General features: G+C 39.7%; 1 protein-coding gene across 1 annotated transcript in view; it reads left to right on the plus strand.

The window, feature by feature from the left end:
• THSD7A (thrombospondin type 1 domain containing 7A) overlaps positions 1-23,282 on the plus strand; it is a 300,060-nt gene that overhangs the window by 157,443 nt on the left and 119,335 nt on the right. Inside the window, exon 4 of the mRNA XM_069774348.1 lies at positions 6,474-7,305. Coding sequence (XP_069630449.1) covers positions 6,474-7,305 — 832 coding nt within the window. The remainder of the gene's footprint in view (positions 1-6,473; positions 7,306-23,282) is intronic.

The raw sequence follows: 23,282 nt of genomic DNA on the forward strand, positions 1-23,282 counted from the left end.
AGGAATTAAAAAAATTAACCTAGGAGTCAAATAATTTGTAGGCATATTTGATACTCCATTATCTTCCTCTGAATCACAGGTGTTATGTTTTATTATGTTGAGAATCCTTTCCTTTTTTATCTCTCTTTCATATCCTGAATCCATTTTCTTTGATGCAGACACTGTCTTGCATGTTCTTTTCAACCTCTGAAAGAGGAGCTGAGAAAGACAAAAGCATTAAATAGAAATAACAGTCAAGGTGATCCATAGCACTCCTGGAGGGGAGAGTTCACTGGCAAACAGAGCAGGCAGCAAGTCATACAGCACCCAGGGAGTCCTGCCATGGGTGGGAAAGATGCAAAAATAAAGGTTTTGTCTATCGATGATATTCTGCTGTCTTGGCACTCCCGATAGTATAAATTACAGAATCTGTCTCTTCAAATGCACCCAGCTTGTCGTGTTGGCAGCATCTCAGATTCTATATTAAAAAAAAAAGCTATCAATAATTTATCTAGAATTTTGGCGTTTTGCTGTATTACTTCTTCCCAGTGTAATATGCAACGTGTCTGTACCAGTGAGACTGTTTCCTGTTTAGACTCTCTCAGTTAGCTACTGCCTGGGATAAAAATACTTTGTTGCGGCAGCAGTTGTTTTTCCTTTGCTTTACACAATTACGACAGCAAATATAGATAATACAGGTATACTGTACCAAGTTATAGACATGCTTATTGTATTTTAGTTTAGCCAAGCGGATCTGCAAGTGATTTGGCAGCAGCTCTGAGGCTGTTACATTCTCAGTGGCCTGCTGTTCATCCTGCTCCTTGACCAGCTCTGCTATCAGGAGCTGCAGTTTGCATTCACTGTTATCTCCTTCAAAGACTTCTTGATCTGTGTCTTTTTGACCTCTCTCCAGATTTACTGCTTAGGCTTGAACTGTACCTTGTAATACTAGTGTCCTTCTGACTCTCAGCCCTGTATCACCCACTTAACCTTCATGGCCCTCATCATAACCATCTCATAATACAAAGAAATTTGAGGTCTCCAATACTGGGTAATGTTAGCTTGTTTCTGAACTTAGGAAAAGTAGATTTCTGCTAAACAGTGTCTCAGTATTCTCTTTAAATACAATCCTCTCAAAATAATGAAAACTAAGCTGCTCATTGTCTTGTGCAGTCCGTGTCTCTCTCTCTGGCCTTAAACTGTTAATGCTACTTACACGCACCAAACCAGTAACACAAAATGGGTCAAAACCATTTCTCATTGAGAGTACACCAAAATTCAGAAGAAATCAGTGGTGCAACCCTCATTTGTTAATAATGGGAGTAATGTCTTGCTTGATGTTTTTAGAGATGTTTTGAGTTTTATGTAGGGGATAGTAGGAGGCTTGTTTTGTCTAATTTTTTGTATTTGCATGTGGAGAAAACTCAAGGGATTCTCACCTAGACTTATTTGCCCTGGATTAAAGTCCAAAATAATTTTTTCTTCTTCAAATAGTGATAATTTTTATACCTGAAACAATGTTAATATATAAGATATTAAATACTGCGGTAGCTTGCTTTGTTCTCAGTTAGCTGCAAAGCTATCAGTGCTTTAGTGGGGATTTTGTCTTGATTTTTTTACTCCATTGTGATCACTCCCTAAAATTGCAGAATAAACTTGCAGTAATGGTTAATTCAGTTACTTTCCTGCTCCCTGACAAAAATAAATGTTAATCCTCCAGAAGCTTAGAGGGAATCTTAATATTGTATTTTACAGTAATCTCTTTAGAAGACAAAGAATTACTAATGACATTTTAAACTCACTAAGACTTCAGTGACAACTCCCAACAACAAAGAAGCAAGCTTCCTATTTATTTCTGTAACTGCCATTTGTAATACGCTGATTAAACAAAGAGCAGATAAATGATGGTATTTTCATGAGACAAGTACAGCTCACTACAGGTAAACTATGACTCCCTCATCTAAATATGCTTAAAACAAAATCCTAAGAAGTGCTTTGCATTCACAGCAGCAGCTTTTTTGCCCCAGTGCAAAACGGTTTGAGTGCATATACATCCCGTTGCCCAGGCATAACTGGATCAGTGCACAGCAGGGAGAGCAGCATGTCTGCGTGAAGACTGCTTCAGTGGGAAAGAGAGAACCTAAAGAATATTCATAAAGAGCAAATTAAAACATCATATGAGGCCTTGATTAGGCTTGACAGCTTTCCTAAAGACTTTCTGTTGTTGTTACCAGTGTTTAACATCAGCTGAGGATTTGTGAAAGAGCAGCCACCCCCCACCTCCTGCAGCCTTTAAGTGATGGTGGTGGGTGAGACTCTTCACGTTGCATTCTGCTGATCTCTTTCGTTGCCTAATTGCATATCTATGCTACACTAGTTTCTGCAAGATCAATTTTATCCCAGAATTTCACATTTACAAATGTTGTGGTAAATGTACTGCCCATAATAATGATATAATATAAAAAGCATGTTGCAGGTGATCTGTATGTGGTTTTCTCATACTTCTGAGGATCATTCAAAGCCTCTGCCTTCACTGTTTTTTCATCATGTATCTTCAGTGATGTCTTGACCAGCAAGCAAAGAAATATTGTAAGCATGTGCTGGGTGCTCTCTCTTCCATCTGTGGCAATGAGAAAAAAACCACAGTGGATTAGGACTACTTTGGGATGCATTTCTTGTTATTTGGACAAAGTCACAAAGCCCTTTTACTCAGTTCAGAGACATTTCTTTTCCTGCTTTTCTGTGATTATTTTCAAATGAGAACTATGTCTGGCCTTGATGTTTGCAATGTGTTTGGGGCCACTTAATTTAGAAGTGAATCGTTGTAGGTTCTTTTTATAATTGGCAGAGAGAGATGCGTACCTCTAAAGGGAGTTGCAGAGGAGCTTCTCTCTCTCTTTTTGTGAGGTCCATATAAAGAACGTATGGCAACAACGTTCCTCAGCAAGTGCTTGAGATTAACAACAGTGACTTTCCTACAAGAAAATGTGGATAACTTAACTGAAGATTTCAAAGCATTGTGCAGCTGAAAACTGATGAAATGTTGGTTAATGTGGATGCCATAAATTGTTTTCAAAAGAAAAAAAAAAACCTGGTATTTCTCAGAGTAATTTTGATGAAAGCAAGTTTCTGTTCATATTGCTAGAAATAAATTTTTTTAAATTTTATTTTTTAAAAGTTAAAGAAAGTAACAACATGGCAATTCCTCTTCTTCTCCCAGAATAAGACAACTTGGTTAAAGCAAGCTGTTTAAGATTGCCGAGATATTCATAGGTATTTTGAAATCAATTCATTGGAAGTTAGCTTAAAACTATTATTCTAAAGGAGCTCTGAGTGTGGAAGTGTTAGGGGATTTTGTTTGGGTTTTGTTTGTTTGTTTGTTTGTTGTTGTCCCCCCCCACCTTCTATCACCCCAAAGAGAAATGTGGCTAGTTGTGAAGAATGGTACCAGTTATGCTTTTGTGTTCCTAATTGGCGTTACATTTTTTGAAGATGTAGTTGGTGGAGCCATCTACAAAGATGGGGGAGATAGCGTAGAAAAGAGAAAAAGTTTGAGAGAGTGGGGGGTATGGCAGGGAGGAGATGGCCAGACTGCAGGGGGAGAGGGATTTCTAGAGGTCAGAGAGCACAGGACAGTGTTTACTGCCACTCAGAAAGTCACTGTATGGAAAGAAAGCACGGAGTCACCACGGAGGCTCAGAGGGCAAGGGAAGAATTGTGTATAACTCACTTATTTTTTCATTTCTTGCTTTTGCTTTCAGTTTGCGTTCTTTAACACCTTCTCCCTCCACAAGTTTTAAGTTTCCGTGCAAATTAAATTTGGTTTGGTCAACTGTGGAAACCTTTTAGTCTTTTGAGGGAGCTCACTGAGGAGAAAGCCTAAATAGATCCCTGCCCCAAAGCTGTGGCTCAGTTTAGGGCCCTGTCATAGTCATATAAAGAAGCGTGCAGTAAAGTGAAAATTTATGCTTTTGGTGTACTTTTAGCCTTGTACTCTAAACAGAATATTTTGTATTTAAACTTAAAAATCAACTTCATGTAGATAAGGGAGAGGGTCAGATATATCCGTAATAGCTCTGTGTCAACAACTACATGAACCTAGAGATGCTGAGTAGTAGTTTGCTCAAAGGTTCATGTAAATGTGGTTTGTTGGTACTCACTGGCAATGCTTTTATAAAATTGCATACTGCTTCACAGCAAAAGCAAAATAATGCAGTTTAATACATGAGCCTGTATGTGCACCTCATTGTTACTTTGGATCCAGTTCTAAAAGCATTATTGCAATCTATTGAAAGAACTTATTTTGGCCAATTATCACACTCATGTACAGATTTTTTTTCATATTTACATTGCCAAAGGCAGTAGTTAGTGCATTGAGACTGACATTTTTATCATTCGTATTAGTATAAACATGTCAATGAATTGGATTGTGCTTGACATCTAAGTATCTTCAATTTTTAAGTAAAATGTGATTTCTTGGATAACTGATGATTGGAAATTTGGTAGAATCCCAAATGAGCAAACTCTTCATCTGGAGTACGGTAAAGACCTGATCCTTAAAAAGAGGGATCTTTTCATTGAACACACAAAGTATACACAAGGTGCAGTGATCTGATAAGACAGAAATTTGTAGTTTGCAAGAGGAACAATTTAGCTTTATTTCAATCATGTTTATACCTGCTTTAGTTGGAGATTTTCTGCAGTCTATTCTTTTAAAGTTGGTGAGTGTTGCAAGTGGTGTTCTGGGGAAATGATATCTCTTAACTCAGTGTAAATACACCTAAAATAAATACAACAATGATTATGTCATTTGTGGAAGGCTGTTTAGAGATAACGTAGGGTAATCTTGATGAAATGGAAACTGAAATGTGTTTGTATTTAACAAACATTTGTTTTTCTGGATAGCTAGCTAAAACTTGGAAACCCTAATTCAAACTTAATCTGCAAAAAATACAGATGAATTTCCATGGGCTGAATCGGTCTCTGCCAGCTGGCATTTGCTATAGAGTATTAATGCTTAGGATATTAGAACTGCAAACACATTGTTCAGCTGCGGTGTCTACTTAAAAAAGAGGCAATGAGGAGCAGAGGCTAAGTGTATAGCCTATCATCAGCCCATTCCCAAACTGCTACTGAAGTTAATGTTGGATGAAGAGCTGAAAATTGTGTTGAAGTCAATTAGAGTTTTAAAGCTCGTGGGAATCAGTAATAAGATGTAGCTTCATATTCCCTCCAGTCATTGAATAAGAAAGTGTTGTAAATAATTTGTACCTGCCATAGTTCGTTTAACTTAGTCTTGTGCAGTACCAGAATTATTCTGTTAACCTGTTTTGGAAATAATGAAGGCTCAGCGCAGCATCTCCCACAACTTTACTCACACAAATAGTCTTGTTACTGGGGTCATTCAGGTGAATGAGGATTGTGTGGCCTGGCCCCTATTTCTACATAGAACATGAGCACTCCACAGTCAGAGGGATTGTCTCTGTGTGACCAACTGTTTGCAGATGGACATCTTTTCTTTGGGAAATTGTTGCATATTTTTTTCTGAACTGCTTGTTCTTTTCCTCTTTCATAGTAAGTCAGTGCATAGTGTGTATGAGGGGACGTCTTAAAAACCTGAAAAATACAGGTTTTTTACCCTCTGATTTGTGGATTTTGTGAGTTGAACCAGGTGAATATTACAGTTTTTAACAATGGGAAAAGCAACCATATTAGCTTTCAAGGATATAGGTTTTTATTGGTTTTGTTGACACTAATTATAACAACACGTCAAGTATTTACCACAGACCTTAGAGATTTAAAAAAAGCAATAACTTCTGTTCATTGGAGAGTTACCAGCTGGTATGTCTCTGTCTTCAAGAACTTATTCCGTATAATCACTTCACAGATTATGTGGAACAAACACTCTTTAACTGGCTTTTAATTTTTATTTTAGTTATAATAAAGGAAAGAATAGAAGTGGCCTACCTGAAATTACTTCTGTTTTTCAAAATGTAATATGTTGTTGTTCTCATTATTTAACACAATATGGAAGGACGAGAATACGATATTAATTGGCATCAGGGTATAAAGAGTAGTGCAGTAGAAATGCGAAGCAAAACCCAAAACAGTCCAGAAAAGCGTATTCATGCAAGTGAGAGAGAAGATTGAATCCATGTCTTGGCTGGGAGGACTTTGGCTCCTATCTCGCTAGTTGAAAATACACGATGACCTTGTGATTGCTGGGTTCTTAGTCCTCTAATGTGATTAATTCCTGTGTATGTTCTTGAAATTAAATATTTAATTTGTCTCGGACAAAAAGTGAAATGTATTTGTAACCCTAAAAATAGGAGATGAAGAATAATCCCATACTTGTTTTCTGTTTTCCAAGTTTGAGTTTCTACAAGAATGAAATTCTTAGAGATGGAGGAAATACAAAACTGGTTCTGTGAGCTCTGCACCATGGCAGAGGAAAAATTAAGCGTGCAATGTTAGCATCTTCTCTTGTTTTCCAGGTCCATGGGGGAGATGCATGGGAGATGAATGCGGTCCAGGTGGCATCCAGACGCGAGCGGTGTGGTGCGCCCACGTGGAGGGCTGGACCACGCTGCCCACAAACTGCAAGCAGCTGGAGCGTCCAGACAACCAGCAGAGCTGTTTTCGGGTCTGCGACTGGCACAAGGAGCTATACGACTGGCAGATTGGCAGCTGGAACCAGTGCCAGCCTGTCCTCTCCCGCAGCCATGAGAAGCCCCTGGAGTGCCTCAGAGGGGAGGAAGGGATCCAGACAAGGGACATCACCTGTATCCAGAAGTCCAACGGGGTTCCGGCTGAGGATGTCATCTGTGAGTACTTTGAGCCAAAGCCCCGCCAGGAGCAGGCATGCCTCATCCCATGCCGGCAGGACTGCATTGTGGCCGAATTTGCCCCTTGGTCAGAGTGCTCCAAGACCTGCGGCAACGGGCTTCAGCATCGAACTCGGCACGTTGTGGCTCCACCACAGTTTGGTGGGTCTGCTTGTCCTAACCTCACCGAGTTTCAGATCTGTCAGTCTAGCCCGTGCGCTGCTGAAGAAAGCCTGTATAGCCTAAATGTGGGACCCTGGAGTGCATGCTCAGTGCCCCATTCGAGACAAATAAGGCAAGCGAGGAAACGAGGGAAGAGCAAAGACAAAGAAAAGGACAGGGAAAAGGCAGTTCGGGATCCTGAGGCTCGTGAGTTAATTAAGAAGAAGAGGAATCGAAACAGACAGAATAGACAGGAGAACAAATATTGGGACATACAAATTGGATACCAAACCAGGCAGGTCACATGTACTCACAGAAATGGGAAAACTGCCGCTCTGAGGTAATAACTATTTATTAATTTGCACATCTTTATTTTTCCCTGTTTAAAGTAAAGCATGCATAAGTGCACACTGCTATTATTTTACACAAGTCTGAATCTCAGTAAGGGGCATACACTATTTACAATATGAACATCCCTCATCAAGTTCAAGATGTTTCTATAACATGAAACATTCAAACTTTGCTAGTGACCATGCTAAGCATCACATAAATGTGCACTGTTAAACTATGCTAACTCCCTAGCCTCTGTTTGTCTAAGTAGATTTCCCCCAAAAGCTTGAAGATATTTGTCCAATGTCTGCTCTGTTTCTGTGGGTTCAGGCAGGTTTTTGCTCTCTAACAAGCCATGCACGTTTGGAAGACATGATGTTGCTGCTTCTAAGGCTCTGGGCGCACAGACTAAGAGGAAACTGGGCTGGGTCAGACTCACAATAAAAGTAGAAAACGGAGAGAAAGATGCTGCATGAGAAGGCAGTATCTATTCTTTCCAGTACCTTTTGTTTTGAAATAGAAGAGCATGAAATATTGTTTGCCTTTCTTGATTCCTATGGCAAAATTCCTGAAAGGGTGACTGTGAAACCTCTTTGTTTCTTCCATGTACTTACTCTTTTTCTTTCTCATCTGCATCTTTATGCTGTCTATCTGGGTTTTGTTTGTTTGTTTGTTTGTTTTTAATTATTTATTATTTTACTTTTCAAGAGTTTTGGCAGTCATAGATGTTCTGATAACTCTTTCTGTAGGCTTCTGGGTACATTTCTGCAACTGTATTATCTTCCTTGTTTGTTTCACCTGGCATTCTCTTGCTAGCTCATGTTTTTTCCTTCCTGTCCCCCAGAATGTTTTTGTCCAACTCAAAAATCTTCTTTCAGTCTAGTCTACCTTTTTCTGTCTTTGATGTGATTCTTTCTATTTCCTTCCCTGTAGTTCAATGCATGATTAATCAATTTTACTTCAACTGTGAAATGACTAAGATATCTTGCTGAATGAGGCTGACACCCATTGCTGCTAGGTTAGTGTTTATGAACTTTTTTCAGGGTATTTTACTTTGGAGTTTTTGTTATGCCAGTTAAACATTCTATCACAGAACAACTTGTAATTGCTTCAACCTTTCCTATCAGAAACCATATATTGTAGTTTTTCAAGTGTAGTAAACATTTTTTTATTTCCTTTCAAAAAAGGATCCAGAAGTAAAAGAGGAAAATGATTAAGAGGTCCCTGGCTTAAGGGAAGAACTGAAAGATCTGGGTTGTTTAGTTGGAAGGAGGGACATACAAGTGAAGATGTGAAGTGTCTATGAGTGTGTAAAAAACCTGTCACAAGGACAAATGGAACAAACTATTCTCCCTATATTATGAATGTGTAGAAAAAGCAATAAGGGTGTAATTACAGCAGTGCTGAATGAGGTTAGACTTCTCAATACTGGGAATAGTGAAGCTCTGGAAAGGATTGCCTGGGGAATGTGTGGCACCTCCATCTTTGAAGGTTTTTAAGAATAGGCTAGAAATGCATGTGTCAGTAATGACACACCCTGAGTAACTCTTGGTTAGGGAAGAGGGGCTGACTGCATAGTTTTTTGCAGTCTCTTCTAGCTCTGGTTTTCTACAGTTCTTTCATATTTTGACCCACACTTGGATGAATGTCTGCACAAGGAATCTCAAAATGAGTTCTTTCAGGCAGTCCCACATGCTGGCTGCAGCACTGTGTCAGTGCTGGTACAGGAAGAGGGTGCCTTTACCCCTTCTTTTTCCAGCCTCACATCATGCAGCTCACACTGTGGCTAGCCCAGGAACATCATTATCCTTTAAATACAGGGAATAATTTATTAAACATATCAGTTCCTAGCAGATAGCAGCCAGCCACTCTGTTTGAAAGTTCCCAAGTTTTTGTAAGGTTAAACAAATAATTCAGGACTACCACATTAAAAAAAAAAGGGGGGGGGGGGATGAGACGAAGGAGGGACATTCATATGCTGAGGTTCTGATAAATGGTAAAAGAGAATAAAAGTATAATTGGAAGTCAATTGCATACTTTACTCCTCATCTTTACACTTGCTCTTGAATTCACTCAGATCAGTAATGCTGTCTTAATTTCAGATACCTCAGCATATTATACCATATACACACATTTCAGGCTGTAGCAGGGGAATGGATGAAACCCGCTTGCCTGAGGCAGTGAAACAATAGATAATAAAACATAGGAGTGATTCTTCACAGAAGAGAAAATGATACAAACGATGCAGTAGACATTTTGATGTCTAATGGGTATAATCTTATGTTGTAGATGCACAAAGGATTTCTAACAGTCTTCCCATCAAGTTTAACATAGAATCTTTTTTTCCAGTTGCATAGTGAAAACAAGAAAATTTGGTTAAATGACTCGTGAGAAATTCTGGCACTGATACTTTGGCTTTTAGAGATCTATCTATATATGTCATGTATATATCCATCTCTTTCATTTATGCTGCACTCTTCACTAAGTGGTCAAATGCTTTACTCTATGATTGGCATTCCAGAATCTCAAGCAATAGAATTATTTTTTCTGCCCAGGTTGTCAATTCAGCCAGCATTTTATAAGCTCTGTCATATAGTAACGGTGTTACTAAATAATATAGACAAGTAAGGTGACTGGAAAACCTGCTGTGCTCATGTGTAAATGCTCTTCAGCTTGAATAGTCCATTTTCGGGGAGTTTTGACTTTAACAATCAGAAACAATCAGCCCCCTGGCAGCATGACTGAAAGAAGGAGAAAAACTCTCAGGCAAGTAATATTTTTTGCAGAGGTAGCAAAATTGGTATAGTATAAAAAGGGTTTCGAAAAACAAGTTTCAGAAGGGTGCTCCAGAGAAAATGGTTCTGTAACGCTGTCAGCAAAACTTCAAAAAGGCAAATTCTCTTGACACATCAGCACACCAGGCATGGTAAAGAGAAGTGAAACAAGAAAATCAAAGTGTAATTTATATACTTTATTGCCGAGTGAACAATACATAGTCTCCCGCGAAGAATGAAATATTGGATTTTGTATTGCTCATTCTGCAATAATGTATGTGTTACATGGCCTATATTTACTTTATGTTTCCCTTAGTCTGAAATTATGGAGCATTGAAAATATTTTAAAAATAGAATTGTTGGAGAAGAAAGAATTCCATAATTAAAGCTGACTTATCAAATGACTGCTTTGGATAGCTAACAAAACCTGGACAGTGTTGCTGTTAGTGTAAAGGACAATACTGATCCTCTGAAAAGTTTTCTTTTTTTTTTTTCTTTTGGTGAAAGTGGACTTTGCCTGAGGTCCCACAGAGAGCCATTAGACAACAAACTATCAATGTAGAGAAACACAAAATGTGTAAAATTTCATTTTGAGTTACAAATCTGCTTGCACTATTACAAATTGTGATGATTGTGCCTCATGTTAAGCATATAATTTTCTACTGTAATATATAATCTGGTTTTGCTTTCATCTGCTTTGCCAAATTTTTACCATTGGGTCTCAAACATTTCCTCATAATTGTCTTCCTGAGCAGACTTTTGGGGGAAAGTTTACAAAAAATGCTTAGGCCATTTTTGTACAAGCTTAAGAAAAAATATTTTGTTGTAGCAGTGTTTAATTCATACATACTTCACTAAGATGCTTTATTGAGAACTCACTGGATTGGGAAAAGAATTGGATATTTGGAACGACTGGAGCAGGTTATAAGCACAGACATCTATAACTGTAAGAACATGGAAGAGAACGAGAGTATCTTCTTGCCCTGTATGTTTCTGCACTTTAGCAAAGATTTTGAAATTCACTGACAAAGCGCATCAAGTTCCCCCATTGCCGTTGGTCCACAGGCGCAGGGACAGCCTGCAACTGCCAAGAATCATTGAGCTCAAATGGCTGCAAATGGGGCTGTCGTTAAAGCAGTTCTGCAAGGATATAACTGCCTACTTAAAAAAAATCCAACAAACCCAAACCAAACAAAGTCCCCAGGAATTTCTGCACTATTTCCTTTCTCTTTCTCCATCATTTGGATATGGCTTGTTTATCTTGCTTAAGCTGGGACCAAAACACCCCTGTCTGAATGGGGGGAGAAATGGAGGAGACCAGGTAGGAAACTGTCCCCATCAGCTCTTTGGCTGCAGTCCCCAGAACTGGTTAATATTCCCTTGGCAGCACCTTTGTGGCAGAGACCTGTTTGTGAAGCTGAACTTTATTGATGAATTGAAGTGAGAATTCAAGAAACAGTAAATTTTTAGATCTATTCAGAGCTTTTAATTATTTGTTGGGAAATAATCTTATGCAGTAATAGCAGTGGAACATAATGGTGGGAAAGAAAAGCATCCAAGATTTAAGAAATGCTGACCAGTTTCTGGGCAGATTGGTTTAGCCCTTTTACGCATTTGATCATATGGTTGTGTTTCATTTGTTTCACCTCTGTCCTTCTCAAAAAGAAATTATTTGTTATTTCTTTTCATCCTCCTCACTGATTCTGTGCATTCATGAAATATCTAGCAGAGTACATCCACACTTTGTAATGTATTAAACTCTCTTGGAAGTTTCCATAATGGTCTTATTGCAGCGCTTTACTAACTTTCAAGTTTGGATGAGTTTGAGCTTTTATTTATTCCAATATTGTAGTTGAGACATGAGAGATGACAGTAGGCCCAAAATTATTCAAATGTCTTGCTAATTTTTGGCATCCACTTTGAGGTATATAATGCCTGATTTTTCAGCTTACTGCATAGACCTGTAACTGCTTAAATCACAGCCACTATATTCACTAGTGGCCACAAGTCTTAAGCTGGATACCCAGGGATGGAGCAATTAGAGAATGTCCAACTGAGAGTTTAGGCCGATGAGCAAGTGATACTCAGGTTGTATTGGCAGAAAAAGAGAGAGAATGTGCTTCTCTAGGATGGCATTTTAACTTTGTTCGTCTTTCCAGGTCCTGAAACCTCCTAATCCAAGTGCTCACCTTCCAAATCATGCAACAAATGCCTCTATCCACTTTATGGACTCTCACTCTCCTTTTAAGTTATAGGCTGTGTGGAGGAGGATAAAAAAAAATACAGCATGAGCCTGTTGCTTTCTTTATGCCATTGATTTGGAGAAGCAGGTGAGTCATGCTGAGGTATATGCTGTCAGAGAGCAAACAGAAGAGAGATTCAGACCCATAATATAGCAGCTCAGTTTGCTGGACCCTGTAATACATTCCTTGCTTAGAAGATTCTCTGTACTTCTCTGAGCTGCTCCATGAAGCGACAGGCAGAAAGGGTGATGGGTGTGAAGGTTGTAGTGTCTAAGGTGGAATAGCTTCAGGGAGACAGGTGTGGGAAGGAGAGGGACTAGCTGTGCAGAGAGGACAGTTTGTAGAGGTGAAGGAGCAGAAGCAACTTTTAGCTTGTTCTTTGAGGACCAGATGGAAGCATGCACGTCTACAAGTGCTTTTTATATTACTGGAAAGGCAGCTCTGTAGCTGTTTTTGTAGAGGAAGCCTACAAGCTCACCACACTGTAAGGGTTTAGGAGCCATAAGTGGTTTAGTAACAGAACATCTGTAAATATCACATATTTGGATAATGAGCTATAGACAGTCATTTTGATAAATTAACTTGGAATCACTTAGAGCACATGCTATTAACAAATGGGGAACAGGGAAGAAGAAAGTCATCTTGGAAGAAAAACCTCCAGGTAACTAAAAACTGCAGGGTAATTGTCAAATGCATCAGGATAAGAAAAATGTGAAATGCTATTAGAGAAACAGGATGCAAACATACTGCTTTCCTACCATTTTCCACTGTGCTTTTAGAATTTCCATGAATTTGAAAGTCAGAAGCATCCTGTAGATTTTTAATGTGATTTTGGTGGAGACAGTAGTTTCTGTGGCTATGCATAATATTATTCACTGGGTGTTCCTTCCTATTCTAAGTACCTGCTCCATCATCTTACTGAGGCTGCTGTTTTGACAGTGGCTTGTCAGTATTAGTATACATTTGACATACCATGCCAAAATCTAGAGTTAAGATGGAAACGTACACACTGTGCTGAATAATTGAAACAATAGCAGTGAACCATTTCTTTCTCCACACCATATTTTAACTCTTTTCATATAGTGAACAGTTGTTCTGTCATTTAGATATGACATTCATATATTTCTGTGCAAAGCATCAAGATTGGATGCCTTTCTAGAATATATTTTTTATTCAAATACATGTAATTGGTCTTACTTAGCAAAATATAATAGCTTGTAATGAAATGAGGGTCGAGTTCTGATAATCTCTGGTGGCCATAAATCCTGTGAATGAATGAATGAATTCTATGAATGAATGCTATGTTTAATTTCTAGCCTTAATTTAGTAAGACATTAAGATGCACAGTGGTAAATGGAATTAGGCCCTGAGATCTTTAACAAAGATTCTCCTACACTGTACTTTTATGCATCTTTTCTGTCTCGTTGCCAGAGAATTTTTATGTTAATTGACTTTAGTATGCCGAAATAAACAAAACTCTCAGAATATGTATCAAGCAATATTTTCCTAAATTTTGGACATCTTTATATTGGTATCATATCATAGTCTGTAAATAGTCCCATAAGGAACAAACTAGAATCTATTATTTGTTTAGAGATATTTTGTTCTTTCTGTTATGTGACTGCTGAGCATAGTCTGGGACATAGAGTATGCCCCTGTTTTCTCAATGAGCTTTATAAAGTCATGGTACAGCATGTGAGCTGAGCATCTTCCTGGGAGATGCTGTCCCCCAAGGAGCGGAGGACTGCATGGGATGGGACGTCACAGAGTTCTGCTTCACTTGCAGATCCCCAGAATGGCAGAGCTGGGTGCCTAACTTTCAGTGGTCCCACTGAAAATAAAATGTCCAGCCTACTTCCTAATACTCACCACCTTTTTTCCAAATGCTGGAGACTGAAATGAAACCAGTGATATTGTCAAAGCTAGACATCAATACAGGGAACAAATAAAAAATAATACCTGAAAGACAAATGATATTAGTAATGTATTTTTTTTTAAATTTTAACTTCAACTTCAGTACTGCATATTTTTATTCACGAAGTTTGGCATTGTGTTTATTTTTCTTTGCCGATAACTCCATGAATCTAACTGTTAGTTAGGGTCAAAGTAAATGCTGATTAATGCTATGTAACAAAAATTCCCACTGACAAAGGGACACCCCCCTGCAAAAAAAGAAAAAGCTTTAGTAAGTGATCTGTGTAGATTATGGCCAAATAACCTGCTTTACCAATTTTAAATTTATCTATAGCATGGGATATGCATACATGTCACTGTCATTGGAGTGTGAAAGATAGTACCTCTCCCTAAAAACTTCTGCTTTCTTGTCTCCTTAGACACTTACGGTATCTGCAAGAGCCCCACAACAGCTGTTGTTGCCACTTGTTTGGGTGTAGTAGAACTTCTTGTTGCTTTGCCTGTATTAGCCGATATATTTTTCCTTGACACAGTAGTTGTAATCTCTGGGTTTTTTTCTGCCATAATGTAGAAAGCCTGAGTGGTTTTGTTTTTTTCAAAACTGTTTTGGCTGTGCATCTTTGTTGGCAGAATTAATTAAAGTTGTGAAAGGATCATGGGAAAGTAGTCTTGTGAAAAGCACTTAGGTGGACAGTACTTGAATTGTAAATGAATAAAAGTGGCGTCATTGTTTGTGTGATTATAACAGCCCATTATACTGTAAGGTACTAACAGTTTCTCAGAACAATGTACAATATGACTAATACCAAACAGTGCAGCTGTAGGGAAAATGAATCAGGATTATGTCATGAGGGATAGTCATTACACTTGCCACGAGGAAAAAATACGGGCACTGTATTTTCACTAACTTTTTTAAAAAAACCAAGTGTGTACCAACCATAAACTGAAACTCTCAAGGATGACTAGACTTTACAAGTTACATTTTACATCTTCAGAGTAACTCATGGGGGTTTTCTAAACTCTGGATTTAAATCACTTTTCTACTATTCCTGCTGTCTAGTACCTGCTAATTAAATAGAGTTATTTTTTTCATTTAATTTTATTTATGAGAAAATAAACTATTTTCTTTATACCGAAGAGTTTATCACAATCTCTTTCAAAATCCAGCTATACCTTTGATCCAAGAATGATATAGAGTTCATTTGATTGTTTTGCTTTAGAGATTAGTGCATCCAACAAAGCTGTATGAACTCTGAGGAGAGCACTGCATAGAAGATAAATAGCTTGTTGCAACACATTGCGACGTTGTGCTTGATTCTTGTCTCCTTATGTTAACTCAAAAATCCCTATTATTCATACAGAGCATCTTTTAAGGTTCCATGGTGGTCTTATAAAGGGCAAGAAGGAGACCCTACACATGCAATGTTAAGATCTGGATTCATTCAAGGTTGCCGTAGAAAATTGCACACATGAGTACATATATTTCAAAGCTTGATTTGACCTTCTGACCCAATCAGATTATTTCTGTGAGGTAGTCCTGTTAGAGGGTGTGAGGATCTAGGCTTTTCTAGGATGGAATGCTAATGAGTGGTGTGGTACGTTTTACCCCTTCACTGTGAGGTTACAGTTACAAGAGGCAGATGTGGTCTTTGGAAAGTGTTCTGTACAGTCTCACATTTCTTTTAGCAATCTACTGTGATTTAAGCAAACTTTAAGCAATCTACTGAGACCCTCTCTACTGAGAAAAGTAAAATATGCTTGTATTCAAATCCTGCTTTAATTTCTTTATTGTTTTAAGGATTCTTTGGGAGTTGGATAAATGTTCGTTCATGGCTGTAGGATGTCTTGCAAGGACACTGTTTGTCCAGCTTAGTGGTTTGTTTTGGTGGGGTTTTTAATTGTTATTTTTTTGAATCACAAATTTACTTTCTGATTCTTTTCCAAAAGCTTCCCCTAGCTTTAGTTTGCCCTTCAGTCAAAAATGCAGCCTCTACAAGCCTGCTTCTGTGTATTTGTGTGTGTGTAATTTTTGTTTTCAAGTGCTAAACTAACATCTAGTTTTGGTGTTCTCTAAGCAATTTGTCACTGTTCCAAGTCTTTCTGCAGACAAGTTTGGTCAAATGGGCTTGTATGTCAATAGTTTTCATCTTGTCACTGGTGGGAGAGATTGAAAACCACTTTGCTAATGGTATTCAGTAATGTAATGTCTCATGAGATGAACAAGAGTTCAAGAGACACTCTCATGGTTCCTGATGATACAGCTGGTTCTGGGAGATGCCTGATGGTGTGCAGGACATTCAAGGCCAGGAAATGGTTAAATTATTCTGCTCTGAGGGAACCCTCTGTGTTTTCTTCTATCTGCCAGTCTTTGCTTTTCTTCCTTTAGTATTTAGATGAAGCCACTTAAAAACCTGTTAAAGGATTCTGGACTTCTTTAGCTTGTTGATTATGCTTTGATCTAAAACCTTCAGAAGCAGCTCCCTTTTTCTGCTGAACTTCCTCATATCATACTCAGTATGGGTTTCTTCCAGGCAGTTAGCCTATCTTTTGGTTATGTTGTCTTCACTCCTCTCAAGTTTTTAATTCATTCATTCATTCATTCAATCTTGGGTGTTCAAAACATAATTATGTTATGTTGTTGGGGTTTTGCTTTGGAATACAAGCAGAGCTTGTATTTTTTGCTGAAAGTGGAGTAGCCTTCTTCAAATAGAATTATGGTTCCTTCCCCAAAGGTGCTGGGGTTGAACTCCTCAGCAGACAGAGCAGGTTCTGACCCACAGCCCTTCCTGATCACGAAGGGCATGTGATAGCTAATCCCTGTGATACTATATAGTATGAGAGAGGCAAGGGGAGGAAGAACACCATTTCTTCCTAGGTTTTTTGTGTGGTGTCTGACAATGTAGATGTCTGTGGAACGTCTCTTAATAATGCCTGCTGTGCTGAGCTCTCATGAGGATGGTAAGATATAGGGGTGTCTGCTTTCTACACCAGGGTTGAGGGTAGGTCAGCCATGCCAGGACTGGAGCAGCCTAGGCAGACCTGTAGGTGCACTTACAAGGAACTTTAGAGCCACAGCAGCAAAGAGCCTGTGGACATAATCCACTACCACATCAAATACTGATCCAGGCTTGAAAGATCACAGTTTTCAATTTACAGGTAAAATTCCACTTAAGTCCTTTTCAGTCCAGCTCTAACCCGTGGCTTTTGTTTCCCATGAGTGCCAAAAGTTTATATTGGCATCAGTCTCCCTCCTGAACCATAGCCATGTTATTCATTTCAGAACAACGGAAATCTCGGTATGTAATCAAATGGGAAATCAGCTAGAGGAAAAAGAAATATACCAGAATTCCAGGAGAATGTATACAGTGAATGAAAATAAGGAATAATAGCTGTGAAAATTTCATTAAAGAAAACCAAAGCTGAATGATAATTGTGAAGGAACAGAGAAAATATGGCAAAATAGCGCAGACAAAAATTATTGAAAAGACTATTTGGCTTGCATTAACCTTGTCAGTTGGGCTCTATTACTTTGCATTACAGGTAAAACCAGTAAATAATAGTTCTTGTTAAATATCAGCACTGGTTAAATGAATTGAATTTGTTGTAAAGGACATGTTCTCCACTGTACAATTTTAGATTTAAATTGCAAATCTCACATTGGAGCTCTATTACATTTGAACATGAAGAGCAGCTGTATTGAGAAAAGCACCGAACTGATCTTCAGAATGATGTCTCCTTAATACGTTGGCTATGTGGATTCATATTTCCATTAACTTATAGATTGTCCAGATATAGTAATGTGCAGATATTTTGGGAGCATCCTCAGAATGAATCTTGAACAGCCCTCAAATCCAGGCCAGTTTTACATCTCAAAGTTGCACATGCAGTAGAAGGGATCTGTAATTGCAGGATATAACTCTGTTCAAATAAAATGAGACTAAGTGAAAGAGAACCCTTGGACCATATAACAATGTAAACAAATAACCATATAACATATAAATAGACAGTCGAGGAAAGAGCTTGTAGAGTCTCTAAGCTCACAAATGCTACAGAGAAAGTGAATAGAGTATGGTTATGCAAGGCCTGAAGCCAGAAAATGAAATTAACAGAGCAATTTTAAAGCAAAAATCCACTGTTATTGGTGAGTAAAAAAGGTAACTCATTGTTTCCAAGATGATGTAGATGCCAAAAATCTTATCTGGGTTCAGAAAGCATTTACACTAGTTCATGGAGGAAAACTCTATAAAGGGCTCTTCAGTGCAAAGATACAACTTGTGTTCAGGAAGTCTTTAAGCCACAGTTTGCTGGAAAACCAGAGGGTATGTTGGGAAAGTGTGACAAAATACTTGCTGTCTTTCCATTTTTGTCCTCCATTTGCCACTGCCAAGGCAGGTATCAGACTGCATGGATTATTAGTTAGAATCACTCAGCCATTCTCATGCTGCTGTTCGTCTTTTCTCATTAACTCTTCTTTCTAGTTATCAGTCCAATATGGTATGGAGGAAACACCAGCAAAAGTAGAAAATCTCTTAGTTGTACAAGTAAGTTATGTGTAGGTCATGGAGTAAAATGAGTCCTACTGCCTTCCTTAAAACCTATTTATTTTTCCTATTCATTCTGCATAAATTTAGAGATCAGTCCTATGGTCATGCATTACCATGCATTTGGCTTTATGCCTGCAGTATGCATGGCTTTATCTGTTGGAAAAAATAAAAATAATTAAAAAAAAAAAAGAATTTCCTAGTTGAGCTGTTAGAGGAGGAAATTCCAATGGTCTCTTCCATGACTTTTCTACACAACTTCACAGATAAATTTGAGACTGAGATTAGACACTGAAACAGGTCATTGGCATATAAAATGAATTTGTCCTGATTTTAAAAAATTATAAAAGCATGATTCACTCTCTAATAGAAATTTAGGGTACCTTAGAAAGAATTGTTTTATCTCTTGACTAATCTAATTTTATCACACTTTTAAAAGCTTATCTTCCAATGAAAAGTCTGCTTTCAACTGCACAGCTTGCTCATTTGTACACAGGTACTATAGTGCAATTCTCTCCAGGCTTATGCCTCCAGCTTCATTCTCTATGTTTCTGTAGCCTTAATTATCCCATAAATTACTTTGAAATCCCCAGGGGGAACCTTCCAATCCAAAGTGATATTTAGTTTTTATTTATTGCTGTAAGAGCAAAAATGAGGCTACAGAACGTGAGTAGACACAAATTCCTCACCACACATCCCCAAAAGAGGTTGAGCAGCAATTATGTTCTGTATTTTGCCCTTTGAACCACCACTGCCTTTTTCTTTAGTTCATTTATCTAATCCAAGTCTTTGAGGTCAGGAATAGGTGTGATGTTGGCTTAATAGCAATAGGGCTCATTCATCCCCTGTGATGTTTTGTTTTGCTTGGGATTGCCTTCTCTTTCCACTATGTCACCTACGTGCTTATATACCTTAAGCTTCAGTTCCCCAGTGTATCTATCTATTGTCTGAAATGATACTTTCTCAAATGACAGCCTTACTTCAAATTGTATAATGCCCCTCTTCCCTGCCAAAAGAAAGACACTTAGGACACTGTCCTTTGAATGTATTCACTGAACTGAGAGCAAGTTCCTGCAGACTTTACGTTACTCCTATGCTACTGCTTCTTGTATCCAGTCTGCTCTGTTGACCTATAACAACTTATGTACTTTGAGCTTCCCAAGCAGTTATCTGGATGGAAGTATATGGGCTATAAGGGTTGATAGTGAGGACTTATTTGTGCACTCCTTGCATTTTTTGAATGGCTAAATTTGCATATAGTGTGTGCTTGGATGTTACTGAAAGTACACAGAGCGTGGAGATGTTTGATGCAGAACTTCTAGTGGTTTGGGTGGTATCATGAAGTGAATGTTAACTGTCTATTTCATCTTCTGACCTGTTACCTGCCCATTTGCTTTTTTTCCTGTGAGAAGATTCATCCAACTTTGGGTAACTAAATCAGATGCACAAATCCATCAGAAAGTGCAGAGTGATTTACATGAAATTAAGCTTTGCTTCAAATTTTTTGTGGAGATCAAATCTGTAACATTAGGTACCAAACCCAGAAGACACTATTTTGTGTAACAGAGACATTCTCAAGTTTTGATTAAGAATCAATCTGTGCAGTTTCTTGGATCAGACATTTAAAGGAAATGTGACCAACCTTCTTAGCTCATCTTTCAGAGCGTTAAGGGCTTCCGTATGTTGCAAAGTCCAATCCCATTTTCTGTTTTTTTGGAGCAAGTCATAGAGAGGGTGGGCAATCACTGACGTAATACTTGGGATGGCAGAAGTTAATGGTGGGGTATTACTGTTGAATCTTTTATAATCAATTGTTAGTCGCCACCTTCCACCTGATTTACAGACTGGCCAAACAGGAGAATTATAAGGAGAATGTGTGCAACTGATGAACTCCCTTTTCTCCAGATCATCAATTACTTCTGAAATGCCCTGTTTGGCCGCGGCTGGAAGTGGGTATTGAGGGACACGGGTTACCTTAGATTGCGGTAGTGCAGGATCAACCTGCAATGTTCTCACATGAATAGCCTCTGCCTCCCTGCCCCCAAAGCTCCACACCCTACTATCGGGTAGATACCATTGTCTGCCTGCCAGCACATCAAATCCCAGTATATTTCTGTCACAGGGGCGTAAAGCCACTTCCACAGCTGTCATTCTTTTATCCCCAGGTAGCTAAAGTTGTGTTCAAGCTATGGGGCGTTTTTCTGTCACCCCTGTTACTCCTCTAATGTTTATAGCCTTTCTTGATGGCCTAATTCCCAGCTCACTAGCTTGTAGATCATTTAAAACACTAATTTGGGCTCCTGTATCAATTAAGAATTCCAAACTTATCTGTTTTGGGCCCACAGGAATGTGTCTATAAGGCTCCTTATCAGCAGACCATTGGCAGGTATTCACCATGTGGACTGGGTGGCCTGAACCCCAAACCACAGCTTCTAGTTTTTTAGCCCTTCCAGTTCCTCTGACAGTGCCGCGAAAGGGTCCTGTTTCTCTTCCCAAGGAGGCGAGGTTGCTGGCGCTTCCCTTGGGTCTCTAGCTTTCCCCTCCAGCAATCCCACTCCTGGACCGCCACCAGACTGCCCCCTGCAGCACAGCTCGGGCTGCCCCCAGTGCCAGTGCCCTCCGCCAGAGAGCGTCCCTGCCGGGATCGTAGTTCCGACCCGACAGCCCCCGAGTTCGAGACCGCTCGGGGCTGGGTTTGCAACCGGCTGGGCGGACCCTCCTGCTGCCCTCCGTTAACTGCGACAGTCCCTTTCCCCGGATAGTAACAGATTCTCCTCTCTCCTTGGGGTCCACCCCCCCAGCCCAGTAGGCTACTCGGGACGTTATCAACTGATCACCTGCCAGTCCAGCACTCAGAAACACTCCCGGTCCCCAGTAACCTCTCGCTTCACCATCACTCAACAGTATCTGATCCGCCCCCGTTAAAGAAACTCTCCACAAATACTCAGTTTTGGTTTCACCCGGCTTGCGCGAAAAATTAGCTTGCAACTCGCCGAGTTCGGGTCCCGACCAAGGGGCCATGCAAACAGCGCTCCGGGGGCTCCCACCGTGCGGACCCGCATGCCCTTCTGTTTCAATAAGGGGCCACACGTCCCTTTTCTCCAATTCCACCTTCAGACAATCTATTTCCCCTTGCCTTTTAGCAGAATCACTCTTTCGGTTCTGTGCTTGAATCAAGCAGGCGCCCAGGAGGGCACACACGCTGCCTTTGCCATCTCGACAGGTTCCGCGGCATAGTTCTACTCTCTCCATGACTGCTGTTGGACACGGGTCGGACCACTTCTCCTTCGCCCAGTCCAGACCTGGGGGAGAAGGGCTGCAGCTGTGCCTCCGTAATAATTCCTCCATTAACACCATCCTGCCGACTACGCCAATTTAAAATGTAACAGATGCATGACTAACCAAATCCAACAGGTGTTAAAACTCATATTTATTCTTCAGCAAAAGCTAGTTAGAAGTCTGGTAACATTTTATAAAACCACAGGCTCAATGTAAAGAGAATTACTACTACACGGCCAACTTAAGAATCCCCAAGATTTAAAGTGGTGGCTCAAAACGCGCGTATCACTCCCCTAAAAGCTGAGGGCTCTCTCCCCCGAGGAGTTACCTCAGGCGGTGCCCCGACCCGAGGGGGAGTCCCTGACTGCAGACCCACTGCTCCAAGGAGGACTGGTTCCAACATGTCCTCCGGCGGGACCCCGTTTATACCCCTGTCGAATCTGATCTGTGGTCATTTAATTCTGTTGGCCAGGAGGGTCACCTCGGTGTACCTGGCGCATCTCAATTGGCCAGTTCAAATGTCAACCTGCAGCCTCCAGGGTTTTCTTCCCCTTCTCCCTTCCTGGAGAAGTTTCGTTTCCTGCTGGCGGGATGGGTGGGGGTGGGGGTGGGATATATTGCCACAATCCACCCCGTGACCACAGTCATGATTCGACTGGTTTCCCTGGAGTGGTGGTACAGTCACCTCTTGCCTCCAAAGTTAAAAGGGGGTGCAGTTTGGCGAGTTTGACACTCATTGTGTGTCATCGTTCCCTTTGGTCTAGAACTAAAGTGGAATATCGAACACAGGAATATTCAGTGTATGGACAGTTTAAAGGAGTATACTTAACCATTAGTATAGGCTTCACTACCAAGTATTTGATAGAACTTATTGCAATATAGGTTACAGTAATCATAACTACAAGCATTATTAAAGATTAGAGAGGGCTGGTTGCCCACCCTGTGAAAGAAAATCTGAACATATCAAAACTTTTCCCAACCGGTTGGTCCCTGGTGCAGAAGCAATTGCCTCTGAGTCTCTTGCCATATTCTCTCGTTGATTTAGTCTTGAAGCCACATTGACACATTTGGAGTGAACACAGCAGTTGTCCATTGACATGTTCAAAACTTTACATATACCCTTCTCTTTCTTGGGCATCTAATCCAATACAGCCCAATTTTTTGATAGTCATTTTACCGATATGTTATAACCGATTGTTTGAGAGTCCCCAAATTGTTAGATGTAGCATTGGCTAA

This window comes from Haliaeetus albicilla, chromosome 2 (genome assembly GCF_947461875.1).
Source record: "Haliaeetus albicilla chromosome 2, bHalAlb1.1, whole genome shotgun sequence".
NCBI classification, from domain to species: domain Eukaryota; kingdom Metazoa; phylum Chordata; class Aves; order Accipitriformes; family Accipitridae; genus Haliaeetus; species Haliaeetus albicilla.